General features: G+C 30.3%; 1 protein-coding gene across 1 annotated transcript; it reads left to right on the plus strand.

The window, feature by feature from the left end:
* Positions 1-635: 635 nt before the first annotated feature.
* Positions 636-22,548, plus strand: LOC136985691 (UPF0047 protein YjbQ-like). Its single transcript, XM_067283022.1, has 7 exons — positions 636-1,018; positions 2,518-2,552; positions 6,134-6,153; positions 14,082-14,121; positions 16,190-16,228; positions 18,240-18,360; positions 21,617-22,548. The coding sequence occupies exons 1-7, from the start codon at positions 784-786 to the stop codon at positions 21,661-21,663; spliced, it is 537 nt and encodes a 178-aa protein (XP_067139123.1). The 5' UTR covers positions 636-783; the 3' UTR covers positions 21,664-22,548.
* Positions 22,549-22,830: the final 282 nt, after the last annotated feature.

Below are 22,830 nucleotides of genomic sequence, written 5' to 3' on the forward strand. Positions count from 1 at the left end.
TGTGGTTTAAAATAAAATTGGCTGGTAGAAATACATCTAATTCCTCTAGTAATAAAAAAACGAAATTACTTTCCGAACAACCCAATAGTTAATCGGAGCTTCCTGCACCTAAGCACGTAAAGACTTTACGATCTCTCTTTTCTTTGCTTATGAATAAGGTTAAACGACCTAAACGAATAAAGTTGGACCAGAATCGATGCTTCCATTGCATTTCTGAGTAAATTCTATGCTTAATTAACTGGTATACGGCGTAACCCACTTCTTATTTGAAAATTATGAGTTGCATTCAAGATGGCGAATGCGAATTCCTCCCTTCACCAAAAGCACCATTAATTACTATCCTGGCACATGGAAAGTCAATTTTGTCAACATTAATTGAGATAAAAGGATATTTTTGGACTTTTGCCTTACCCTATATTATTCAAAGAAATACTGGCGGGCCTATAATTAAAAATACGGGTAAAATTCAAGCTCTGAACGACCCCAGGAGGGTCGAACCTCCTCATTCAGAGCTAGAATCTTACGTAGATATAAATTTATAAATTATTTACAGATTATTTTGTATCTAATAATTTCTAAACTCTTTTTCACTTATTTTTTTGTTTTCTTAATTTTAAATTGTTTAGTAAAATAAAACGTCCATATCCATACGATGTAAGTTTTTTGCGGCCGCAATTGCATATTTGCGAAGGTCAACCGTTACAGACGATCTCATAGGGTTGACACTAATGACAATCTGGTAACGTTATTTTGGGCTACTTCGAATTCTACTACTATTAAATCATGCTACCGCTGCTTTTCGTGAAAAGCATTTGGCAACCTGCTGGGCGCTCTGTAACTCAAAGTGTCATGGCTGCTTCCAGCAGTAACAGCATCAACGTTATTCAAGGATCGGCATGGTTTCAAAAGAAAATAAATTTGTTGTCCGTTAGTAGAGGATGCCATTTGATAACGGAAGAATTGGTCAACCAAATCCCAGAACTTGCCAGGTTTTCTGTTGGTGTTTTTCATTTACAAAGTAAGTAATGAAGAACCTGTAATTTCTCGTTTAATTAATATATTGATGTGAAATTATTTATTCGTATGCACGTGGCTAATCACATTATCTTTAAATTAAGAGAAATTTTCTAATCAATACATTGACTCATAAATGTTCTATTCTTAATGAATTTCTTAACATAAATTAAATTTTTTATATGTTCTACTGAGAAAATAAACAAATAAGAATAAGGTAATCTGTCAATACAAGACTTTCTAGAAGAATCAACATTCTTTCTTGTATATTCGTAAGCTTCTTGCCTCTAAAACATTAATAATTATCTCAATATCAGGCCACAGATGCATTCCATTATTAAAAGTCTTTATCAATGTGATCTCAATTACTTGGCTCCATTGCAGTTTGAAAAGTGTTATATCTCTACCAACTGACTATTGAGATAATTATTAAATTTTTTCTTGTCTTCGGTAATATTTATCAGATGATTTGATTGTAGATTTGATGATGATATTCAATCAACACACTAAAAACCTTTTTTGTGTCCCAGTACGAACAGCTTTAGATAAAAACTAACCTTTTTGACCAAAAACTTGGTCTTTGTCGGGCTATCGACCCAGTATAAAATTCGAAACTGGAATTTGTACAAATTATTTAAAAATTAGTTTCTAGTTTTTAAATGATTTGGAAATTAAAATAATTTTAAACAAGTTGTTCCAATTCCAGATTCAAATTTTATACTGGTCGATAGCCCGATGAAGACCAAGTTTTTGGTCGGAAAGGTTAGTTTTTATCTAAAGATGTTCGTACTGGGACACAAAAAAGGTTTTTAGTGTGTTGATTTATCCTTCCCAGGGATTGTGCGAGAAGTTGTTTTTTGATGATATTCAATTTTGTCTTTTTACAAAATTTTTCTGTTGGGATTAATTTTCTTAATTTTGATCTTTTGGGCTTTTCTGTGCGAGTGTTTTGATTACCCTGGACCATTTCAGATAGTAATTGGATGCTTCATATTCTCTGTGATCATTTCCATTCTCTGAAGGTCTACCTTCATTGTATACTTGATTGACTTTACCTCAAGAAGCAGATCAATAATTGGATACTGTGGGATTAGTCAGTTTTCTTCCATATTCTTGCTGATTTTAATTATTCCTAAGCTGTCTTTAATGTGCTCATTCCTTATTCAGTTTTCATTTGTTACTCCACATATCCATTCTAACATTCACATTTCTTTTATTTCTATTTTGTATGATATTTAAAGGATGCAAAGTAGTTGCTTCATTCTATTTTATATAAAATTAGATGCAAAATATTAAGGGGTAAAAAATAATAAAATTATCAGTTATATTAATTATTAATTTCAAATAATTTTATAGAATTATGTAATTAATGTTAATTGAAATATTAATATATAAATTATTAAATTAAAAGAAAAATAGTTTTGCCAAAATGATTTACAGAAAATTAAAATTTTTATAAATAAAAATATTAAATTTTTTAATAAACTGCTTTTATTTTTACAGTTATGCATACTTCAGCAAGTTTGGCATTAAATGAGGTAAGAGCAAATTTATTATTTGTGTTATGAACTTGATCAAGATTATCAAGAGCCCATTTATGGCTAAGTAGATAAAACCACCGAACACTGGTCCCGGTTACACATTAACCAATGGGCTAGCTGCGTGAAGTTTCCCAATCTTTCTTTGCATGTCTAACACCTAAATAGGAGACAAGTTTCCAACAGAAAGTTCTCTCAGGAGGCGCACAAGAGCAATCTGCCAAAAGGTGTGCTCCTTGGCAGATTGTCCTTGTGTTTTGCCTTATCCCATACAACAACAAAATTGTCAAATGTTAAAAGTGTGTATAAAAATTGTTGACATGTTAGGATTAGATATGATTTCTCTATTAGATATATGAAATTTTCATTTAACTTAATTAATATCACATACAAAAAAAGTTAACCAATCATTTTTTATGTTGGAGTATTGTGTAGAAAATCAAGTTTTTTATACTGTCAAACCAGGATTGAAGGAATAATGATTGAAATTGAACAATGTAACATAGATGGCAAATATTTTAGACATTTGTCAGAAAAAACTGGCAGCCATACTGAAGAGGGAGGGAAAGCTTGAAATTTATGGCTATACTTATGAGTTTTTTGAAGTAAAATTAATGATTTGCCAGGACAAGTGTTGGTTAGTAGATCTCAATATGTAATTGGTTCAAACACCATTATTTTCTAGGAATTATCACATCCACAGACTCCACTATCGTGTGTTGTCATTTCATATTGTCTTTCTATAAGACTTGTTTCCTAAATAAGTCTTATAGAAAGACTTATTTAGAAAAACAAGTCTTTAGGACTTTGTTTCTTAGTAAGTAAATTAATTCAAAACATTGAAGTTGGGCAGAGAAATACAGCAAAGATAAAGTATATTGTGAAATGTGTGTTGCAGTGGTGTCTATCAAACATAAGAGTTTCCAGGTTCTCACCCAGCATGCCAATACATCTAAACATCAAGAGTCTTGTTGGACAGTATTATCAAAGCAACAATTATGCCTCGCATCTGGACCTGCCAATGTTAGTAGTTCATCATTTACTTCAGATGATGCATGTGATAAAGGAAAATGTTCCAAATAATCCATCTTATCAACAACAGCTTTTGCAATTAGATTGTATGATGTATGAGTGTCTGAATCAACTGCTGGAAATGAAGTGGAGGAAGGAAAAAGAAAAACAGATTGAACTGTCAAAATTGCAAGTCCAAATTGAAAAAGAACAGAAAAACCTGAAAAAAGATGAGCAAAAGTTAAAGAAATCAGAAAAGAAGAGGAGAAAAAGCATGTTACTGCTGGGAAAATGTTAGAATTGGTAACTGATAGGCTCAAGAAAGCATTGAAAAACTGAAATTTTGAGGAAGTTGAATTAGCTCAAGCATATTGACAGGATTTCAAAATATATGGAAAGAAGAAGAAACTGAAAGAAAGCAAGCTGAAGACCTTCAAAAAACTGTAGAGAAGAGGAAGTCTGCTTTAATTACCTCATGCATGGCTAAAATACCAAAGACTTAATTTGTGTATTGTATAATATAATATAACAAGTGGTCCCGGTTACACATCTAACCAATGGGCTAGCTGCGTGAAGTTTCCCAAGCTTTCTTTGCATGTCTAACACCTAAATAGGAGACAAGTTTCCACCAGAAAGTTCTCTCAGGAGGCGCACAAGAGCAATCTGCCAAAAGGTGTGCTCCTTGGCAGATTGTCCTTGTGTTTTGCCTTATCCCATACAACAACAAAATTGTCAAACACATATGGTATGTTAAATAAAAAATAATAATAAAATGTATATAAGTAATCTTTTCTTATTGATAATACACTGGTGGCAGTTGCAAGAGAAAGATACAGACTGGATGGCAGAAGTATTGAAAGTATCAGCTTTATTGTTGTGAGGGACTTGGTATTAATCTGGATGAGTTGAGAAATCACAGGGTGGTCTCCCAGATACATCAGGCCTCATTGCTCAACATCCAGTTGCTCCATCGTGGGTCTACCCAAACTGATAAAGGACTTGATAGAAAAGCTTTCTTAGTGCTCACAAGGTAGAAAGAATAAAAAAGAGAGAAATATACTCTGGTACTGCAGAATTTTTAATCAAAAACTTCATATCTAGCATATTGCCTTGGGTATAATATTACAATTGTGATGCACTGCTTAGATTCATCAATCAAAAATTACCCGGATTTTTAATGAATGGTGGTACATAAAATGTGAGTTTGACCAATTGCCAGGCCTGGACTTTCAGATGCAGGGGCAAAAGAAATAGTTAAACAAAAAAAAAAAAAAACTGACAACTTGCCAAGAAAACTAAAATAAGAAAATGTTTATTAAATTCTTAGTTAAACTTACAAAGAACAGTTATCACTTATGTGAGGAAATGCATACAAAATGATTCTAGTAAATAATAAAATTATATTTAGCAAGTCAAAACAAAGCACAAAAATTCTAGAACTGTTATTAGTAAAATTCAAAACAAAAACTGGAATTTACAAAACTTTTCCCATCAATTAGGAAACTTTAATTTATTCTAAATCTCCTCAAAGACTAACAATAAACTAAATCACTTACAAAATTCTTTAGTATATACCATCTAACTGTCATACCAAGAATGCCAAAAAGTTCCAATTATTCTATCTTGCATTCGGTGACTTCACCTTACTCTTTTTTCATTCTATGATTATTTTGTATTTCTTATGCAATGTTACAAAACCTCTTGCCACCCTACCTTTAACATATTTATATGCTAGCATTTTAAACTCACTTATGAGCAAACATTTTTTGTCAAAGTCAATCCCAACATTTCCAATAAAAATTATTTGTAGAGTTTTAAACTCGTCAACAAGTTGATTCAATGACTGTTCTTTAACTCTTTTGAAGATCATTGATTAGAAATGCCACTTTAGATCATCACTCGTGAACTTGGTCATCATCAGGCATGTAAAGGCTGAATTACACCGGACAAGTTTACTAGATACTCACTGCTACTAAATTCATTCTGTTTACACAATGTAATGACGTTGTCGTGTAAACTCAGCTTGCTCTGCTAGTGTGAGTAAAGTTGAAAGTCAGGCTACTTTTCTCACTACTCACTGGCATTTTACTATCTTGCTAGTAAAGTTGCCAGAGTAATTGAGTCTTAAGTCATAATTTTGTTTATTTAGAATGGGGGAGAGGGGTTTTTGTTCTTTAAACAAAAGAAAATGTTCTCAAACTAAATTATAATGACAAATGAGATGAAACCCATAAACATAAAATAACATTTGGACTCAACTCCTTACACAATGTATATCATCATGGCCAACTAATTTTATTTCTCATTTTTTAGTCACATTTTCCTTGCTGGGAGTTACTATTCTCATTTATTTTGAAGTCATTTTCTATTCTAAGGCCTGTATTAAATAAATTCTTAAAATTAATTTAATTAGGATAATAAATTGTTAAAGTTAATATTATAACATAAATGATAATTTAAATTTGAAATTAATTTTGAAAGTATAGTCTTGGCTTTTAGTAAAAGAATTAATTTTTACATTTGATTAAATTGATTGCATTAATTACTGAGTTTTTTCTTTTTTTAATTAGAACTGGGATCCTGATGTTAGGTAAATAATTTTATTTTTTATTATTTATATTCATCTCTATATTTTTTACAATATAATACCATTTCATGAATTATATTAATTTCTTTCATGTTTAATCAAAATATTTATTGACAAAATAAAATTCTGAATTTGAATAGTTTAAAAAGAATTCTGTTGTTTTCTGCCTGATTGGAGAATGTAGAATTTTTTGATATAACTTTCAAGTATTTTCAAACCTTTAGTCATCATGAGGGTAGAAATTACAGAACAATACTTTGTAAATATTAGATATTGAATACAAATGCTATCTGCTTTTAAAATTAAATCTTTTCTATTGAATATTTCATCTGGAGTAAACAAATTCTTCCATCAAATGCATTCATTTCAAACAGACAATCTAATCTCATGCCTCTACCTGATAGAGTTTTTCATAGTATACTTTCTTAAAAATTATAATAAAATTAAGTAGATCTGTGCATATTAACTTACAATCTCTCATCTTGCTTTACTGTAAAGTGCTGTAAAGACAAGAAAATTGAGTAAGTAAAACCAATAGAAGAGATCAGAAGTTAATGAGTATTAGAAATACTTAATTTTATTATTATTTTTAAGAAATTATACTTGGTAAACTCTATCTGCTAGAGGTATGACGTTAGATTGTATGCTTGAGATGAATGCATTTAATGGAAGTTTGTTTACTCAAGACAAAATATTTAATTCATTATTTAATTTTAAAAGTTGAAAATATACTATCTAATGTTTAAAACTTTCTTCTAAGATTCTTGATGATGAATCAAAAAAGTTGAAATACATGGATTATAGAAAAACAATCAACATAAAGCAGAAAACAGTAGATTTTTGAAAATTGGAAAAATAAGTTTTTAAATGTAATTAAAATGTTCTAAGAATTGTGTGAAACTTTATATTATATTTAAATATCTAACAAGAAACTACTAAATTGAGATAACCAAAATATTTGTTCTTTTGGAAAAGAAACATTTTCAGATTAATTTAGTCTAGCATTGGCTCTCCAATAGAACAATCCATAAAATAAATATAAAATTAAACAATTAATGTTTAGAATAATTTACATCTGTATGTGTTATAAAACTTTCTTGTGTTACAAACTTCAAAGACAAGAAAATAACAGATTGTATAAGAATATAAAAAATATAAAAGCAATTTTTGCTAGTATTTTCAATAACTTTACATCATTGTTGGGTGTTCAGAACATGTTAAGGATTGTAAAGCTCTAGCCACCAGAGGGTGCACGAGCTCTATATATACAATAGGAGGGCTTTCCAAAGCTGTCTTTATCCATTCTTCACTCTGTATGTGTGTGTGTGTGTGTGTGTCATGAATAAAATAATTGTTAGTGTTATTAAATCAGTCATCTCCTTATTTGGATTTTATCAGAGCATAATTTGAAAATAGGATTTTAATATTCGTGTTAACAACTTTAAGTTATTTTCTTATAAATGAATATGCAAAGCTTGTCCTTTTTTTTTAGACTAAGAAGATGACAAGGAACAACATTTTTATCAAAAAATATAATTGACTAAACAATTTTAAAAAATTGCAAATACTTTTCATTCACTACAAGTTTCAATGTAATTTTAATTTGATAATCTAAATATTCATTTAAGTACAAGATTCAATAGATTTTATATGAATAATTACAACAAGTAAATAAAATTGTGATTTTATTTTTACATTTTTATCATTTCTTATCTATTTGGGGTCAGCTTTACAAGTTTTTTCTTATGTTTCATGCAAGTGCATTAGCGCACTTTTCCTGTAGAGGGACTTATTAAACTGGACAGCCACAGAACTAGGGTTTCTCATTTCCCAGTCTTTTGCTTGTTCTGGGATTTCGGGATAAAAGTGAACTGTTTCCCGGGATCCCAGAAATCCTGGGATAGAATTACTGTATATCTTGGCGGATAAGATGCTAGTTGAATCATAAAAAAAGGCCCCGAAAATCCAGGGTTGTCTTATAGGACCGATACAAAAAATTAGACCAAAATTTATATAAATTAAAACCATTATTAAAAAAACTCTAATAAAGAGTAGGGTATGTGCACAAAATAGAATAGCCCATACAGCAGTTTTGTGAATAGTCAAGGTCATTACCCGAATGCCAAATCAGTGCGAATGCTTGCAACAATCGCAAGGCAGTGCTGCCAGATGCAAGAAAATAAATTTGTTCATTTGAAAAATTACAAATAGGACATAATTCCATATACGCTATACAGTATTATTATTCAGATGATGATTGCTGATCTAAACTAAGTTCATAGGTCGTTGATAGTTTGGGGTCATCTTATAGGACAGATATAAGCTAAAACTATAAAACTTTGATGAAAATTTATACCTTGTCTTATCTGAAGGTTGTCTTATCCGCCGATATATACGATAATTATTTTTAAGATATACAAAATATCATGAAATCAAATTATATAATTATTTTTCATATTTTTAAAGTAATTTAATACGTTCTGCAACCTCCAAAATCATATTAATAATGCTGTGTAAAATATATATTAAAAATTACCTTTCAATTATGTAGAAATTTTCACAAATAGAAAAAATTTATTAGCGTTTGCTGGAAACTGCATACAACAACAACAAAATGCTTTAAATTGAGTTAAAAATTTAAAAAAAAAAAAAAGAAAGAACTTAGATCAAACTTCTAGCTTAAAAGGTAATTTTCGTTTTTTAAATAGAACATAATACAAAATATTATTGTAAGTTTTCATTAAATTTTAAAAACTAAAGATAGTCAATACTCTGATCAATCTGGTTATTATTTTAATAATGAAAAGTCCCGCTACTGAGAATGGTCTTTCCAATTCAATGAATATGAGTGGAATCATCTTTAATACATTTAAGAGAAGACAAATGTTACATGTTTTTTCACCTGTAACCTGGAAGATTTCTAGTTCATTTTCAAGATTGTAGTACTTTTTTTGCTCTCTAGTATTCTTCATTTGTCTACCTTGGCTGCTTTAATAGAAACATCAAGCTTATAACCTAATAATTCGGCAGTTTGTTTGGCTTTAATAATCAGGTTTATGAAGAAAAACTTCATACTTGCACACTTCATACTCGTTTCTATCCTTGCCCAATTTGCACAACCTGGCATAATGCAGTTATTGAAGCTACTGGGCATAGTTAAAATTAAGACAACATTGGTGCAATTATTCCAGATATTACAGGTTCTGATGAGTAAAGAATTTTCATAGTCCTGCCACAAATAAGCTACGTATTGATTATTGACAATTTGTGACATACCATAACAAGCAAAAATTTAAAAAACTAATAAGTAGGTTTAAAATTAATAAATACAAATGTATTCTGACAGTTTTGAGTTAATTATACTTTCTATTTGCAAAATTTCCCCTACCTTAACACAAAATAAGAAAAAAGTGAACTTTTAAGAAATTTGCGGGATTTCCCGAGATGAGAAGAATTTCCTGGGATATTTCCTGAGTTAAAAAACAACTGGGATCCTGTTTGAGAAACCCTATACGGAACAGAATGACCTTTAGACACAATTTTCTTTTTTGTATTTATTATGATATGCATTTTGGACCTAACAGATCCCTCCTCAGGAGGAAGATGCTAGAAATGCATATCATAATAAAATAAAATAAAAATAAAATATAAAATCATAATAAATACATAGAAGAAAATTGTGTCTTAAGGTCATTCTGTTCCATAGATGTCCAGTTTGATAAGTCTGTCTATAGGAAAAGTGCACTAACACAAAACATAGGAAATAAGTCAACAGACAAAATGTGATCTGAATATCATAAGTTTTTCTGTACTTTTCAGTATCACCAGTAAGGCCACTTTTCAAACAACTCTGAAACTCCCACATATCGTTATTTATTGATTCTCAGTCATATTGTTTTTCTTGTTCCTTCCCTGTTATTTCCAAAGTCTGTCTCACAAGAGCAGTTTTTTGTTTATACTGGATTTAACCAAGCCACTATACTTGCACTGATCTAACTTATTCCCAGTCTTGTAACATGCAATCTACCCTGATAACATGCTGTTGTTTTGAGTGAGACCTCATATTTATCATAACATTTTCATTTTTTCACTTGCAATTTCTGTTTGTGTTCTTTTTATTGAAACCTGCAGTTCATATTGCACATAATAAAAAGTCAAAGTAATTTGTTGTATAACATAAAAACTCAGATTTTTATATATAAAAATGAATAAGAAGATTAAACAGAATTCAGGTGAACAGTTTTCAGAACAGAAATAGGTAGATAAATAACATGAAATACATAAATGAATTGTTAAACATTTATGAAGTAAAATAAACAAATGAAACTTTGTGAAATTATAGTGTAATAGTAGTTGCTAAAATGTGTAATTTGTTATTTAAGGTGAGAAGCAGGATTGAGTTTTTTCTGGGATGAATGACAAGTTAGCAAATGCCTCTTTTAGAAAGAGGATTTACTGAAGTTAAAATTTCTATCAAATCTCAGTTAGATGTAAAGTTTTCATTAAATTATAGTTTGTTGTGACATTTCTTAAGAATAAACATAATTTTAATTACAAATAAGCAATGTTTTAATAAAAATACATGATATAATAAACATTAAAATACTTAGAAAAAGCACTTTTGTCAATTTCTGACTTCAATTTTTTAATAAAAAAATAATTCTTTATTTTATTAAAAAACTATTTGAAATATCTTGACATTGCTTATTTATAATTAAAACTCTATTTATTAAGAATTTTATATAATTTGCAGGGTAAACTTCTTTTTTTCTACTTTATGATCAAACAAACTTTATTTTTTAAAGTATCAAGATTTTTTTGCTGAATTTAGTAATCAGCATTAACATGCAAGTCTCATTACAACAATCATTTGAAACATTTTAAATTATATATGGATATAATTTATGATTTAGCTTCATTAGATAAATATTTATGCCCATACATCATCTGTAGGCCTAATGTGTTTTATAGTTTTATTTTTCCATAAATAATTCATTTTTTTTCAAAAAAGATGATACAATGTTACACTTTAAAGATTTTTTATGCAGAAAAATGCTTATTTGAACTGTGAAAATTCGAACCTGCCGGAACCAAAACACTAATAATAAATTATTTTATTGTTTGGTTCCCACGGAGAAAACATGAATTATGAGGAACAACATTCGAATAATGCTGGTTGGTGAAACCGAGAAACATGACCGAGACGAAAAAAGGGCGACAAAAGAGGAAAGGAGGTCGGTTACATAGAGTCTGTCTGATCGACTCGAAGTCGGTTACATAGAGTCCGTCCGATCGACTCGAGGTCGGTTTCGTAGTGTCCCTTGGCTAGTGTGTGCGCGTCCCGACGTCTACAAAAGGATACCCGAGGATATCTCAACCTCGTCACAAGAACGAAAGGATTACAAGGTATGACTTCCCCAAAGTCGTGTAAACTCTCCCTCTGCGTATCCGAACTTAGGCGATAGTAGCTCGCCCTAACTGTATCTGTAGCTTTAGCATTAATAAATCGTTGTTGTTGTTATTATACATTGTTAATGTCCTTTATTCGAGTATCGTCGCCGCTCGACCGTCGGACCCATTCTCTTCCGCACTCTCACTCGCATAACGCATGACACGTAACAAAACCGAGCCGCCATCTTGACCATGGGCAGGTCTCACTGACCTGTTAGCCGAGAAAAAGGAGGAAAAGCCATCCACCTCCCGGTGCAGCCACAGAACATTCTGAAGTTTTCAAACATATATTTTGAATTATAATACATTGCTTTATATTGCTTATGTAACAGAATTATTATCTAGTAAATTTTTGTATAATTTGAAGAAAAATTTAATAAGAATTTAATGCAGAACAAAATATAGAAATGCAAGTGATTAGAATACATACATAGAGGTTGGTACGGGCCACACTCGGAGGTATGGTCCCGATGATTAGAATAGAGTTTTATTAAATTATTTGCAAATAAAGCTAATTTAATAACATTCACTTAATACTTAAAGAATGAAAAGTAAAAATATTTTTGGAGTTTTTGTCCATTAGTTTTATATCTTATAATTATAATTATCCATGCTAACCAGTTTATAATGAAATTGGTTAACAGAAATATAGAGAACAAATCTCTGATAATGATCTTAATGAAAGATCAGAAGTATCTAAGATGGAATTATCTGGATTCTTTATCACAATAGAAATTCTTACCACATAATATAATGATTTTAATTGAACTATTATATTTTAAATCCTTTTTTCTTTTACAAGTAATAGAGTAGAAATCTACTTCAGGCTCTGTTTATTGAGTAGAAATCTTTTAACTATACTCACCAAATTAATTGGCTTTTTTTCTTTTATCCATCTCCTAGATGTTGAGGTGTCTGATAGTGTTTTACTCTTTTGCATAGCCATAATTGGTTAGGCTAGGCCCTCAATGGGAGTGTTAAGATGGTGAAAAACAGGTGACATATCCAACATAGCCAAGACAGACCATTCATGAAAAACTCATAAAGTTTAGGAACGTCCTCATTCAATTCATATGGAGAGCCAATTTGGATTTGAATGAAGGTCAGGTTCCTCCAGTGTGACAGGTGTTACCTTTGCAAACATAGCCATCTGATCATCTTAACACCTGTATGGCAGGAAGAGTCAAAAATGAAAAAAAAAGAAATAATATCAATAAACGAGCAATTATTTATTGTGGCATTGTCACAATGCCGATCTTCAAATTTTAATCATATTTTTAATTTATTTAATTTAAAATATATGCTCTCCATCTCAGTTAGTTGTGGCTTGCCCCTGTACATCATACTTTTCCTTTAACAATAGAGTCGTGCCAGTCATCTATCTAACACCTTTCAGGGAAAAATTTTTGAATTGAAGTAACGTGACTTCTGGTTTGCACCAGATGTTTGTATATAGTTAATCGGGGTCTTCTGTCTTCCCCTAAGGTTTCTAGATCTTTCATCATCTTGTCTTTTGTCTATCTAACTCTGTTCTCAAGATTTAAGAAAGACAAATGGACAGACAGCGACAGTGGGAATTTATAGGTCTACAATTTTTTCAAATTTCAGCCCAATAATAAAAATTTCAAAAAATTAATTTATAATATGCATCTTGTATATCTCAAGAGAAATGTTTTGAGATGCACAAGAGTATGGAGTATACTTTGAGTAGTACTAATTGAGTGAACAAGGAATAGTATCATATTTACTCAAATCTAATGTGCATTCTTTTTGGCTGAATTTTGTTTTCAAAATTTATAGTATTTGTTAGAATGGTGCACTAGATTTAAGTACAAACTCAAAATCTCCACTTACTAGTGCTCTGCCATATGCTGTTGCTTCAACAACTCCTCCAACCTCCTCATCATACTTTGTATCTCTAAACCAGAGAAAGACACTTTGTTGTTTGTCTTTCTCTGGCTTTTGCATACACTATTTGGATTCTTCTTGGATTTACCTAATCTTTTCTCACTCACATTGATAAGTATTGTTATCAAAGAATCATACATGCTACAGCATGTATGATCCTTTGATAACATGCTTTGTTTGCTAAATGTTTGAGGCAGATACACATTATGTTCTCCAGTAAATAAATATTTTCAGTTTCGGTTTTGAAAATCAGAAAGTGCATTAGTTTTAAGTAAATACACTGCTTAATTTACTAAATTACAGATTAGAGTTTGTAAGAATAAAGAGCAAATTCCAAAGAGTTTTAGCCACCTAAGTTATGAAGTGCTTGTATGGTCTATCAAAAATTATTAAAAAAATCTTTCTTTAATTAAAAGTATAAACAAAATAATTTTATTTTTTACATTTTATTGTATTAATATCATCAGGAACTTTTTATAAAATTAGTTTAAAATATAAATTAAAAACAAATATGATTAAAAATAATATTTGAGTTTTTATTAATTTAATATTTCTTATGTGTTTACTTTCAGGAAAGATATGGAGATGTTTCTAACAAAGCTTGTACCGGAGGTAAAACGTTAAAATATATAATTAATTTTATATATATATATTTATTTATTTATTTATTCAGTAGACCATCTGTGTTTATGACCTAATTGGTTCCTGAAAAGTTATCATTAAGTAAGCTGCATTTCTAATAAGATTCATTGAGTACTCATCGTAGACTGCAGATTATCTTTATTAAAACACTACACTCATGACACCTTATAAATTTGCAGCCGTGTTTATTCGGTACAAACGAACGTTTTCGGTCGTGTTTAACGACCTTCTTCAGGAAATATCCAAAAAAATTCGAACACAACGAAAATCTGCAAAAACGAACAAACTTCGGAACATTTTTAAAAAATATTCTAAAGAGAATTGCGTGCACCATCTCTACATCGATGTGTATTAAATAACACATTACATGAGAATAAAATAAAAATAAATAACAGACAATAAAAAGTAATATGCTCCTTGGAGACATTAAAAATAAAATACAAACATAAACTATGGTGCAAGCCGAACGGCGCACAGAACATAGGGAAGGAGAGGAGCTGTGCAGAGACAAAAAACTACGATTTCTGTCCTTGTGTAGGCTTCCGCATATCCGCTTTTCTGAGGTTTACATGTCGCCTGAGCGCCAGGCTGCAGATATTTTACTAGCCTCTCTGAAGTTGATAGATTGTCCTTTTTGGCTTGCTTTGCAGATATGCCAAGCTTCTGTATAACGGAGGTGCTTTACGTTGCAAACTGTTTGTACTAATCTTGCTTGGGCCCATTCAGCTTGGACTTCTTGGGGATCTGCCAGGACATAAGTCGCCAACGCTGTGCATGGTTGTTCGCTTCTTATATTTCTCTGATGTTCCACCAGCCTTTCCTTGAGTGATCTTCTGGTGGCTCCGACGTAAAATAGCTTATTTTGCCTCCGTGTGTTCGTAATAGGGATCCTGTAAACCCCCGGAAGGGAGTTAGTGTCCATGGCGTCTTTATCCGCTCTTAGCAGCTGGTATATAGTGGGATTCCGTTTATATATTATTCTTTTGTTTGTGGCAGTTCCTATACGTCTATAGATGCTGCCCAGTTCCGCTCTGTATTCCATCAATGTAAACTCCTCTGTATTTAGGAGGTTTCGCTCCTTATTGCGTGTCGTAATCTCGCTAGTGACAGCTTTAGGACTGATCCCGTTCTTCTGAGCTAGCTTAATGATGTAGTTCATCTCTTCGTTTTTGTCTTGGGTACTACTACAGTGTGTGTGTGCTCGTGCTGCGAGCCTCGGAATGCTGCCTGAAAAGTTATCATTAAGTCAGCGTGTCATTTCTAATAAGATTCATTGAGTGTTCATAGAAATGCAGATTTGATCTTTAATTTATATAATATTACTCTGAAGTGATCAACCAAAAAAAAATCATTTCATGCATTCACAACAGAAAATTTATACAAGTTGTAAAATGAATGATCATGAAGCAGGTTGAAATTTGTTTCCCTATATTTTTTTCTATACATGAAGAGACCAGAGTTCTTTCTTATATTTAGGTATTTGATGCAAAGAGTCATGTTTTATCTTAGGCTGTAACCAATAAAATTGCTTGTGTCAGACACTTACCTTTGCTACTTTTGCTCTTTTGGCAGTACAGACTACATGTACTGAATGAAACACAAAAATTATATAGCTTCAGTGAATTTTGGTATTGTAAATTTATAAGACTTTTTGGCTAATTATCAAGACTTAGAGACCAAATTATTGTTCATCTGTCACAGTTTGATAGTCCCACTTTGAAAGTGCTTAGTCCCAACATGCCTTCATCATTAACAGCAATTTGTTTTTCTTATTGTAACTAAGACTACTGCTTTTTATCTGACTTATCTTCTGCCTTGTCCAGTCTGAGCTAAAAATGAATTATTTTTGAGTTTTGTGTTTACATATGTATTAACAATACAAATATAATCACAAACCAGAGAATAATTGCAGTCCTAATATCAGAAGTCTATTGAATATATAATAATACATTATTATAAAACTTATTTAATAAATATCATATGTAATATATTCAAAATTTGAATATTATTAAATCAATTTTTTTACTATATTTTATAGACTACACCTTTCAGACATTCATGTGAAGGACCTGATGATAAGAGTTAAGAGTACATACGTATTAATTCTCTTTAAAATAAATACATTTTTATAATTTTTTCATTTAAAAATTTCACATTACAATGATGTGATATACTTATAGATTAGATAATAAGTTATATTCTATAGCATAGTGTGTTGCAACTATGTATTCTTGTGTTTCGGCTTTTCCCTCGACCCGTTCGTTTTCATTTGTGGTACCACCTTTTTCTAGTTCACTTTATGCTTTCTGATTTATAATCACTCATTGAGTGGAAAAAATGACCACAATGCATTGTGGCTAATTCAAAATGGTCACAATGCGAATTTTTATTCGTGGCCATTTGTAAAAATGACCACAAAGTGAAATTTGCATCATGGCATTTGTAAAATGGCCACAACGCGTTGTGGCTAACTCAAAACGACCACAAAGTGAAATTTGTGTCATGGCTTTCATGATATTTGACCATGATGCATTGTGATTAAGAAAAGCTATACAGGTTCTGAACGTTAGCTGATGCAGCCACAATAGAGGATCATACTAAGCACAGTGGTTTGTAACTTTGAAAATAATGAGTGTGTTGGTTGTCTTCAATGAGCATAAATCACCTGCAAGTTCTTGCATTCTCTTGTAATGAATGACTCTTTGAAATGCCATTTATTACAAGAGACCACACCTATGATAAATCAGTGCCTCACATCTTCACTATAACAAGCAGCGTCCTCACCCATTTATTGCATCTGATTCGGGAGTTCCCTTCTAGTCTCAGATTTGGCTTCCTGTAACTTCTGGCTCTTCCCCAAATTGAAAATGCCATTAAACAAATTGAGATTTCATGATGAGGATATCAGTGCCAATGCTATAAATGCACTGATGGCAATCCCAATAAGTGATTTCCAGAATTTCTTTCAAAGTGGAAAGAACATTGTACTAAACATTTGCAGTTGGAAGGGGAGAGTATTTTGAAAGGAATTAGGATCTGAAGTTAAAACATAACATACTTTTCCCCCCCTTGTCAATGATTGGTTTTTTGATCAGATCTTTTATTACTTGCCAAGCTGTATCATTATGACATGCAGATTGTGCACATTACTTCATAGAAAGCAATTATTTGTTAACAACTGAAGACATATTAACTGTTTGACAATTAGAAAGTAATATTTTAAACATTTTACATCCTAACAAGATAGTTTGTTACTTATGTGTAAGTGTTTTAATTATGTTTTAGGAAATTAGTTGATTATTTGGATCAATATTGTAATGCATTGTAATTTTTCCATTTAGATGTCTCTCAATTAATTTTTCCTGCAGAATGTCTGGTTTCCAGAAACAGATTACTGATCTTAAATAGGCCTGTAATTTGTAACTTTAAAACTATAGTGCATGAAAGAAAGAAAAACGTATAAACTATTTTTATTTCATTCACTTTGTCTACTTGTAGGGTATCTTAAGAATTGGTATTATATTATCAGTTTAATTAATTCATTTAAGAGGCTTGAATTTCTTTTGGTGAGTTAATCTTTGTCAATGCTCAGAATATAAAATAATACAAATCAGTAGTAAGTACATACATATATATTTATAAATAGATTTAGAAATAAGCAAACAGTTTAAAATTACATAATAAATCATGGTACTAATTAAAAGAATTATTGAAGATATTTTGTAATGTGTATAAAAATATAAAATTTTGTAATTTAAATTACAGAATTACAATTGTGGCTGCCAAATAACTCATATTGTAATAATGTATAAATAGCAGATTAAACAGAAAAAAGGAACATTATTTGTAAATAAGTAAATAGTTGTTTAATATGAAATTTAAATAAAAAACTGAAATTTTGCATTCTAATTTTGTGGGTCTGTTAATTTTTAGATGTTCTGAAATTATCATTATCTATTTCTTTTCTATCAAAAACTGCAGAAGTTAATTCTGTATTTATTTTACCTAAATTGAATTTTTTAAATTCTCATTTATAGAATTATTAATAATAAATCATGTAAATAAGTAATAAATATAATATTTGTTTACAGCCTGCACACATCAAATCCTGTTTTCTGGGTTCTAGTCTAACTATACCAATTACAGATGGGCAGCTAAACCTTGGAACTTGGCAAGGGATTTGGCTTTGTGAACACAGAAATCGAGCAGGTGAGTTTACATATATAAATTGGGATAAATGCTCATTATACAAAAACTAATAAATTTAATAAACATTTTAATAAGTCATAGCTGCTTTGTAGTTTCTCTGCCAAAATAGAATGTCAAAAAACCTGTTACAAAAATTTGGAAATTGATTCTCAAAGAATTTTAAATTAAAATTTCTAAAAATATTTTTTAGCTGGAGTTTTAAAGAAACATGCAGTTAAAAACATTAATGAGTGTAATTACTAATGCATTAAACATATACAATTACTGATGGTTTATATTGCAGTAAAACCAGTGGTGTAGCGTAGTGGGGGCGGCAGGGGCGGCCCGCCCCAGGCGGCACTTTTAGGGGGTGGCAAAATTTCACAATAAATAATAATATCTTGTAAAAATTTGAACCTGTAGAATACACAATAATGATGATTGTTCTTGCTGAAAAGTTCTCTAGAATTACTGTATATTTTAGTCTTTTAAATTGAGATACCTAAATAAGGGGGCGGCGAAATTTTCTTCCGCCCCGGGCGGCTGACAGCCACGCTAAGCCACTGAGTAAAACGTTTTCTCTACAAATAAGTTTGCAAATTTAACAGTTTCACCAAGTTTTAATGCATATTTTCAAACTTATCTTTATAATTAAATTTGATTTATGCTACTAAGACTATGTGAATTTAGTTTGAGAAAATGGTATTTTTTGTTGAAAAATTTTAAATTTTTATAATATACTCTTATTTCATTAAACTAGATGATTCAACACTTGGAATGATTACAAAAATTTATCAATAATATAGTAGGTGCACATAAATTAAATGCATGTTTAATTTGTGTGTATCTATTACTATATATGACCAACTTGAGGTTTCTATATTCTATAAAATATTTCTTATTCATATATTCCATTTCTAAGGTAAGAATACTAAGGGCCGCACAAAAGAATATATCACACTATAACCAATTTTAACAACGGTTTTATGGCACATTCAGATCTGGGTACAGTGTATAAGTCCAACTTTCCTTTTGGGGGTTTTACAATAATTGGAAGCCTTACCTATAATCTAATCTACTTATTACTAGGAATACAATTATACTTAACTAACGAGGATATTTACAATATTTTACAGTGAGGAGCATGTGTTGCTATCCATTAATACTCAGATCATTGATAGCATAACTCGATGTTCGTTGTTACTACTGGATTGCAGTACACATTGGTATATGGTGTTAATAACAAAATACTGAACAAAAGTGAACTTGGGTGAATTTCCTAACCTTCTCCTATTCCACTATGGTCCGTGGACTTTTTGATCAATTCTTCTACTGATGCAAGTGGATTCTCTTCTACCAAAGACTGTTATTTCGTCCTGTCCTTCCAGTCATACACAGTGACCCTTACTGCTCACTGCTTCTTGGTCCTCTTCTCAGAGTCGTGCCCAAGCATGGTCCGAAGGAGGGAAAACAAAAAAGGTGCTTTTCATGTGTTGTGCTCGCGTTTTTATATCTGCCTCCATCCAGGACTTCATCCTTAGTTACCTGTGTCATGACTACCAATCCCAATCAAGCAGGCAGCAGCTGCCGAAGGTGGCACATAACAAACGAAACAATTTTACACATAGCCTAATAGCACGACAAAGATATAAAGATCGATATGGAACGACTACGAATTACCTAATATATAAATGAGGATGAGAACAAAATTAGTGATGGAGCACTACAAAATCATTAACAGATTATTTATAAAATATTCTGAATTTTTTGTTATTGCCCCCTCTATATCTTAAGAAATGCTTAAATCTGTAACATTTATATACTATGGAATCAAGTGATAATGTAGTGTGTTTCAAATAGGACACAACTGTAAAAATAAAGAATTTATGTGTATATATATATTTTATACTATAATGTTGCTCATGTGGCAACACTGTCCTCAAGACTAACGGCCTCTAGCTACTGAAATCACCTTGCCATGCATTAGTCTTAACTTAAGCAATCATTACTTTGAATTGTTTCAGCTTCATCATTTTACACCGATGAATACAAATTTATTGTTGAGACTTACTTTGTGTACAGATCTTACAAATATGTGAGTGAAGAACTTGCATTGAAGTTTCTTCCCATTACAGTTCTCAACAAGTTAACAATATCTCATGTGATTGATAAATTTTGTGACACAAGATCTGTACAAAAATACAATAGAGGGTTGTATTTGAAACTGCTTGCCAGTTTAACTAAGTCTGTTTCTCACAAATTTGATCATCTTGTATATGCTAATAAATTCTGTATAATGATTTAATTTTACACAACAAAAATTATTTAATTTATTATACTTTTTATATTTTAAAAATTGTCTCATAAAATGATACTATGGTTTACAATGCAATGACTAGATTTGGACAGGTGTAGAAGATTGAAGCATATCAATCCTTAGATCAATCAAATTGAAACATAAACAATTATAAATTATTACACAAAGAAAACAAATAAAAAATTGCTTAATAAAATTGATACCATCACTATGATGCTTGATAACTTTTGATAAAATAATTTAATATATTCCTTTCATTTATTTCTAATATTAGTCATAATAAAATAGATAAACTTAATATTATTCAGTGTATCACAGTCACTGAATAATATTAAGTGTATCTATTTTATATCATTTGTTTTTCTATTTGTTGTTATGAACAAAATATCAGTTAATAATTACACCAAACTTATTGTTTGTTAGAATAATCTTGACAATGATAATGTGAGAATTGGCTGTTGTTGTTGTTGTTGTTGTGGAAGCACAGTCAAAGCATGGTGTCCTGTTTAGAATTTGTTAGTTTTTGATGATATAATGTCAAGAGTCCATGTTAAAGTAGTTAAAATGCTTATGTCAATAATAATAAATGGTTAAAATGCTTGTCTCAATGATTAAGATTCTTATCTCTGGATTTCTGCATTAGAATTTTATACATTAAAAAATTTAATTTTTCCTCCTCTATTAAATGATCTTCGCTCAATTGTGGATATACCATATAAAGTAGGAAGTATGGTGTATTGATGAATTTTCTAAGTAAATATATTAAAAAGTTTAGTCACTAATATCACAAAACAATTATTTTTCCAATAAATGTTTCATGACTTGAGTTTTGTAGTTTATGTTTTTCCAGTTTTAATTCTATTACTTGTTTTATGTTATTCTAATTACCATTTTATATATAAATTATTATTAAAAAATAATTCATTTGATTAATAAAATATAAATTTTCTTTAAATCTAGGTTCTCGGAAAGTGATTGTGACAATAAATGGAGCTTTGAAAGATTAAAAATAAATCTCTTGCTTGAATCCTTCTCCAATTGCTCACATTTCAAATACAGCATATGAAATTTACTATTTCCTCTTTTCTACGTTTAATTTGAGTCATGTTCTAATTCTAAATATAATTAGACTTAAAAAGTGAGAGAGATAAAAATTATTGATGAATGATTCAAAGTACATAATACAATTACTTGCAGATAGAATTTTTTGTGGTCCATTGCATCGTTTATCACAATAAAATATTATTTGAAGATGAATATTTGCTGTTCTTTAATAAAATATCCTACTTATAAATAATTCAAATGTAATTTTTTTCTTATTGATGTTTGTATATTTAGTGTAACATTTGAAATATATTTGTGCTTTTTAACATAATATATTTTAAAATATGTGTAATTTGAAAATAAACACAAAAATAACTGTATTATCTTAGTATATTCTTATTGTACTCAAGAACAGTCATAAGCAGAGTCAATCTTTCTTTACAGTTCTTCTATTGACTAAAACTGTATAAATTACTTATAGTTTATAAGGTCAACTCTGCTTGTATTTAATTGAGCTCTTGTTGTATGAGAAAAATATACTAAGACAACTTTGTGTTTCTCTTCAAATTATGTATATTTTAAGTAATTTTTTGTCCAGAATTTTTATTGTTAATATATTAATTGAAATATGATTCTTTGTTAGAATTTACAAAATGAAAAAAAAATCTTTATTCAAGCTGTTTGGCTACAAATAGCAATAAAATTATTAATGCTGATCAACTGTAAAATTAACAGTGATTATTATTTATCATTGTCAATTTAATTTAGATGTAAATGTATTGTATATTTTCTCTTGTAAATTTCCATAAATGGATATTTTATTAAAAATAAAAAAAGACTAATAGGTACTTTTGTCAATGTTTTCTGTACAGAAATTAAGACATTTATTCTTTAGTCTGTGCTATAATTGAATTGCAATTTCAAAAAATTGTAGACCTGTTGCCATTGTCTGTCTGTCTTTCCTTAATGTCAAGAATGGAGTTAGATAGATGAAAGCTGAGACCAGATATGGGCACAAGGCCCTGATTAACTATATACATACTTCCGAACCAAACTGGAAGTCATGTTATTTCAATTCAAAAATTTTTCCCTGAAAGGTGTTAGGTCGATGACTGGCACAACTCTGTTGT

The sequence above is a fragment of the Centruroides vittatus genome, unplaced genomic scaffold (genome assembly GCF_030686945.1).
Source record: "Centruroides vittatus isolate TY-2023 unplaced genomic scaffold, ASM3068694v2 contig_975, whole genome shotgun sequence".
Taxonomy (NCBI): Eukaryota; Metazoa; Arthropoda; class Arachnida; order Scorpiones; family Buthidae; genus Centruroides; species Centruroides vittatus.

Coding starts and splice junctions, on each gene's coding strand:
- LOC136985691 (XM_067283022.1), top strand. CDS start 784: ATGCTACCGCTGCTTTTCGTGAAAAGCATTTGGCAACCTGCTGGGCGC. Junction 2,553..6,133: donor CAAGTTTGGCATTAAATGAG/GTAAGAGCAAAT, acceptor TTTTTTAATTAG/AACTGGGATCCTGATGTTAG. Junction 18,361..21,616: donor TGAACACAGAAATCGAGCAG/GTGAGTTTACAT, acceptor CTTTAAATCTAG/GTTCTCGGAAAGTGATTGTG.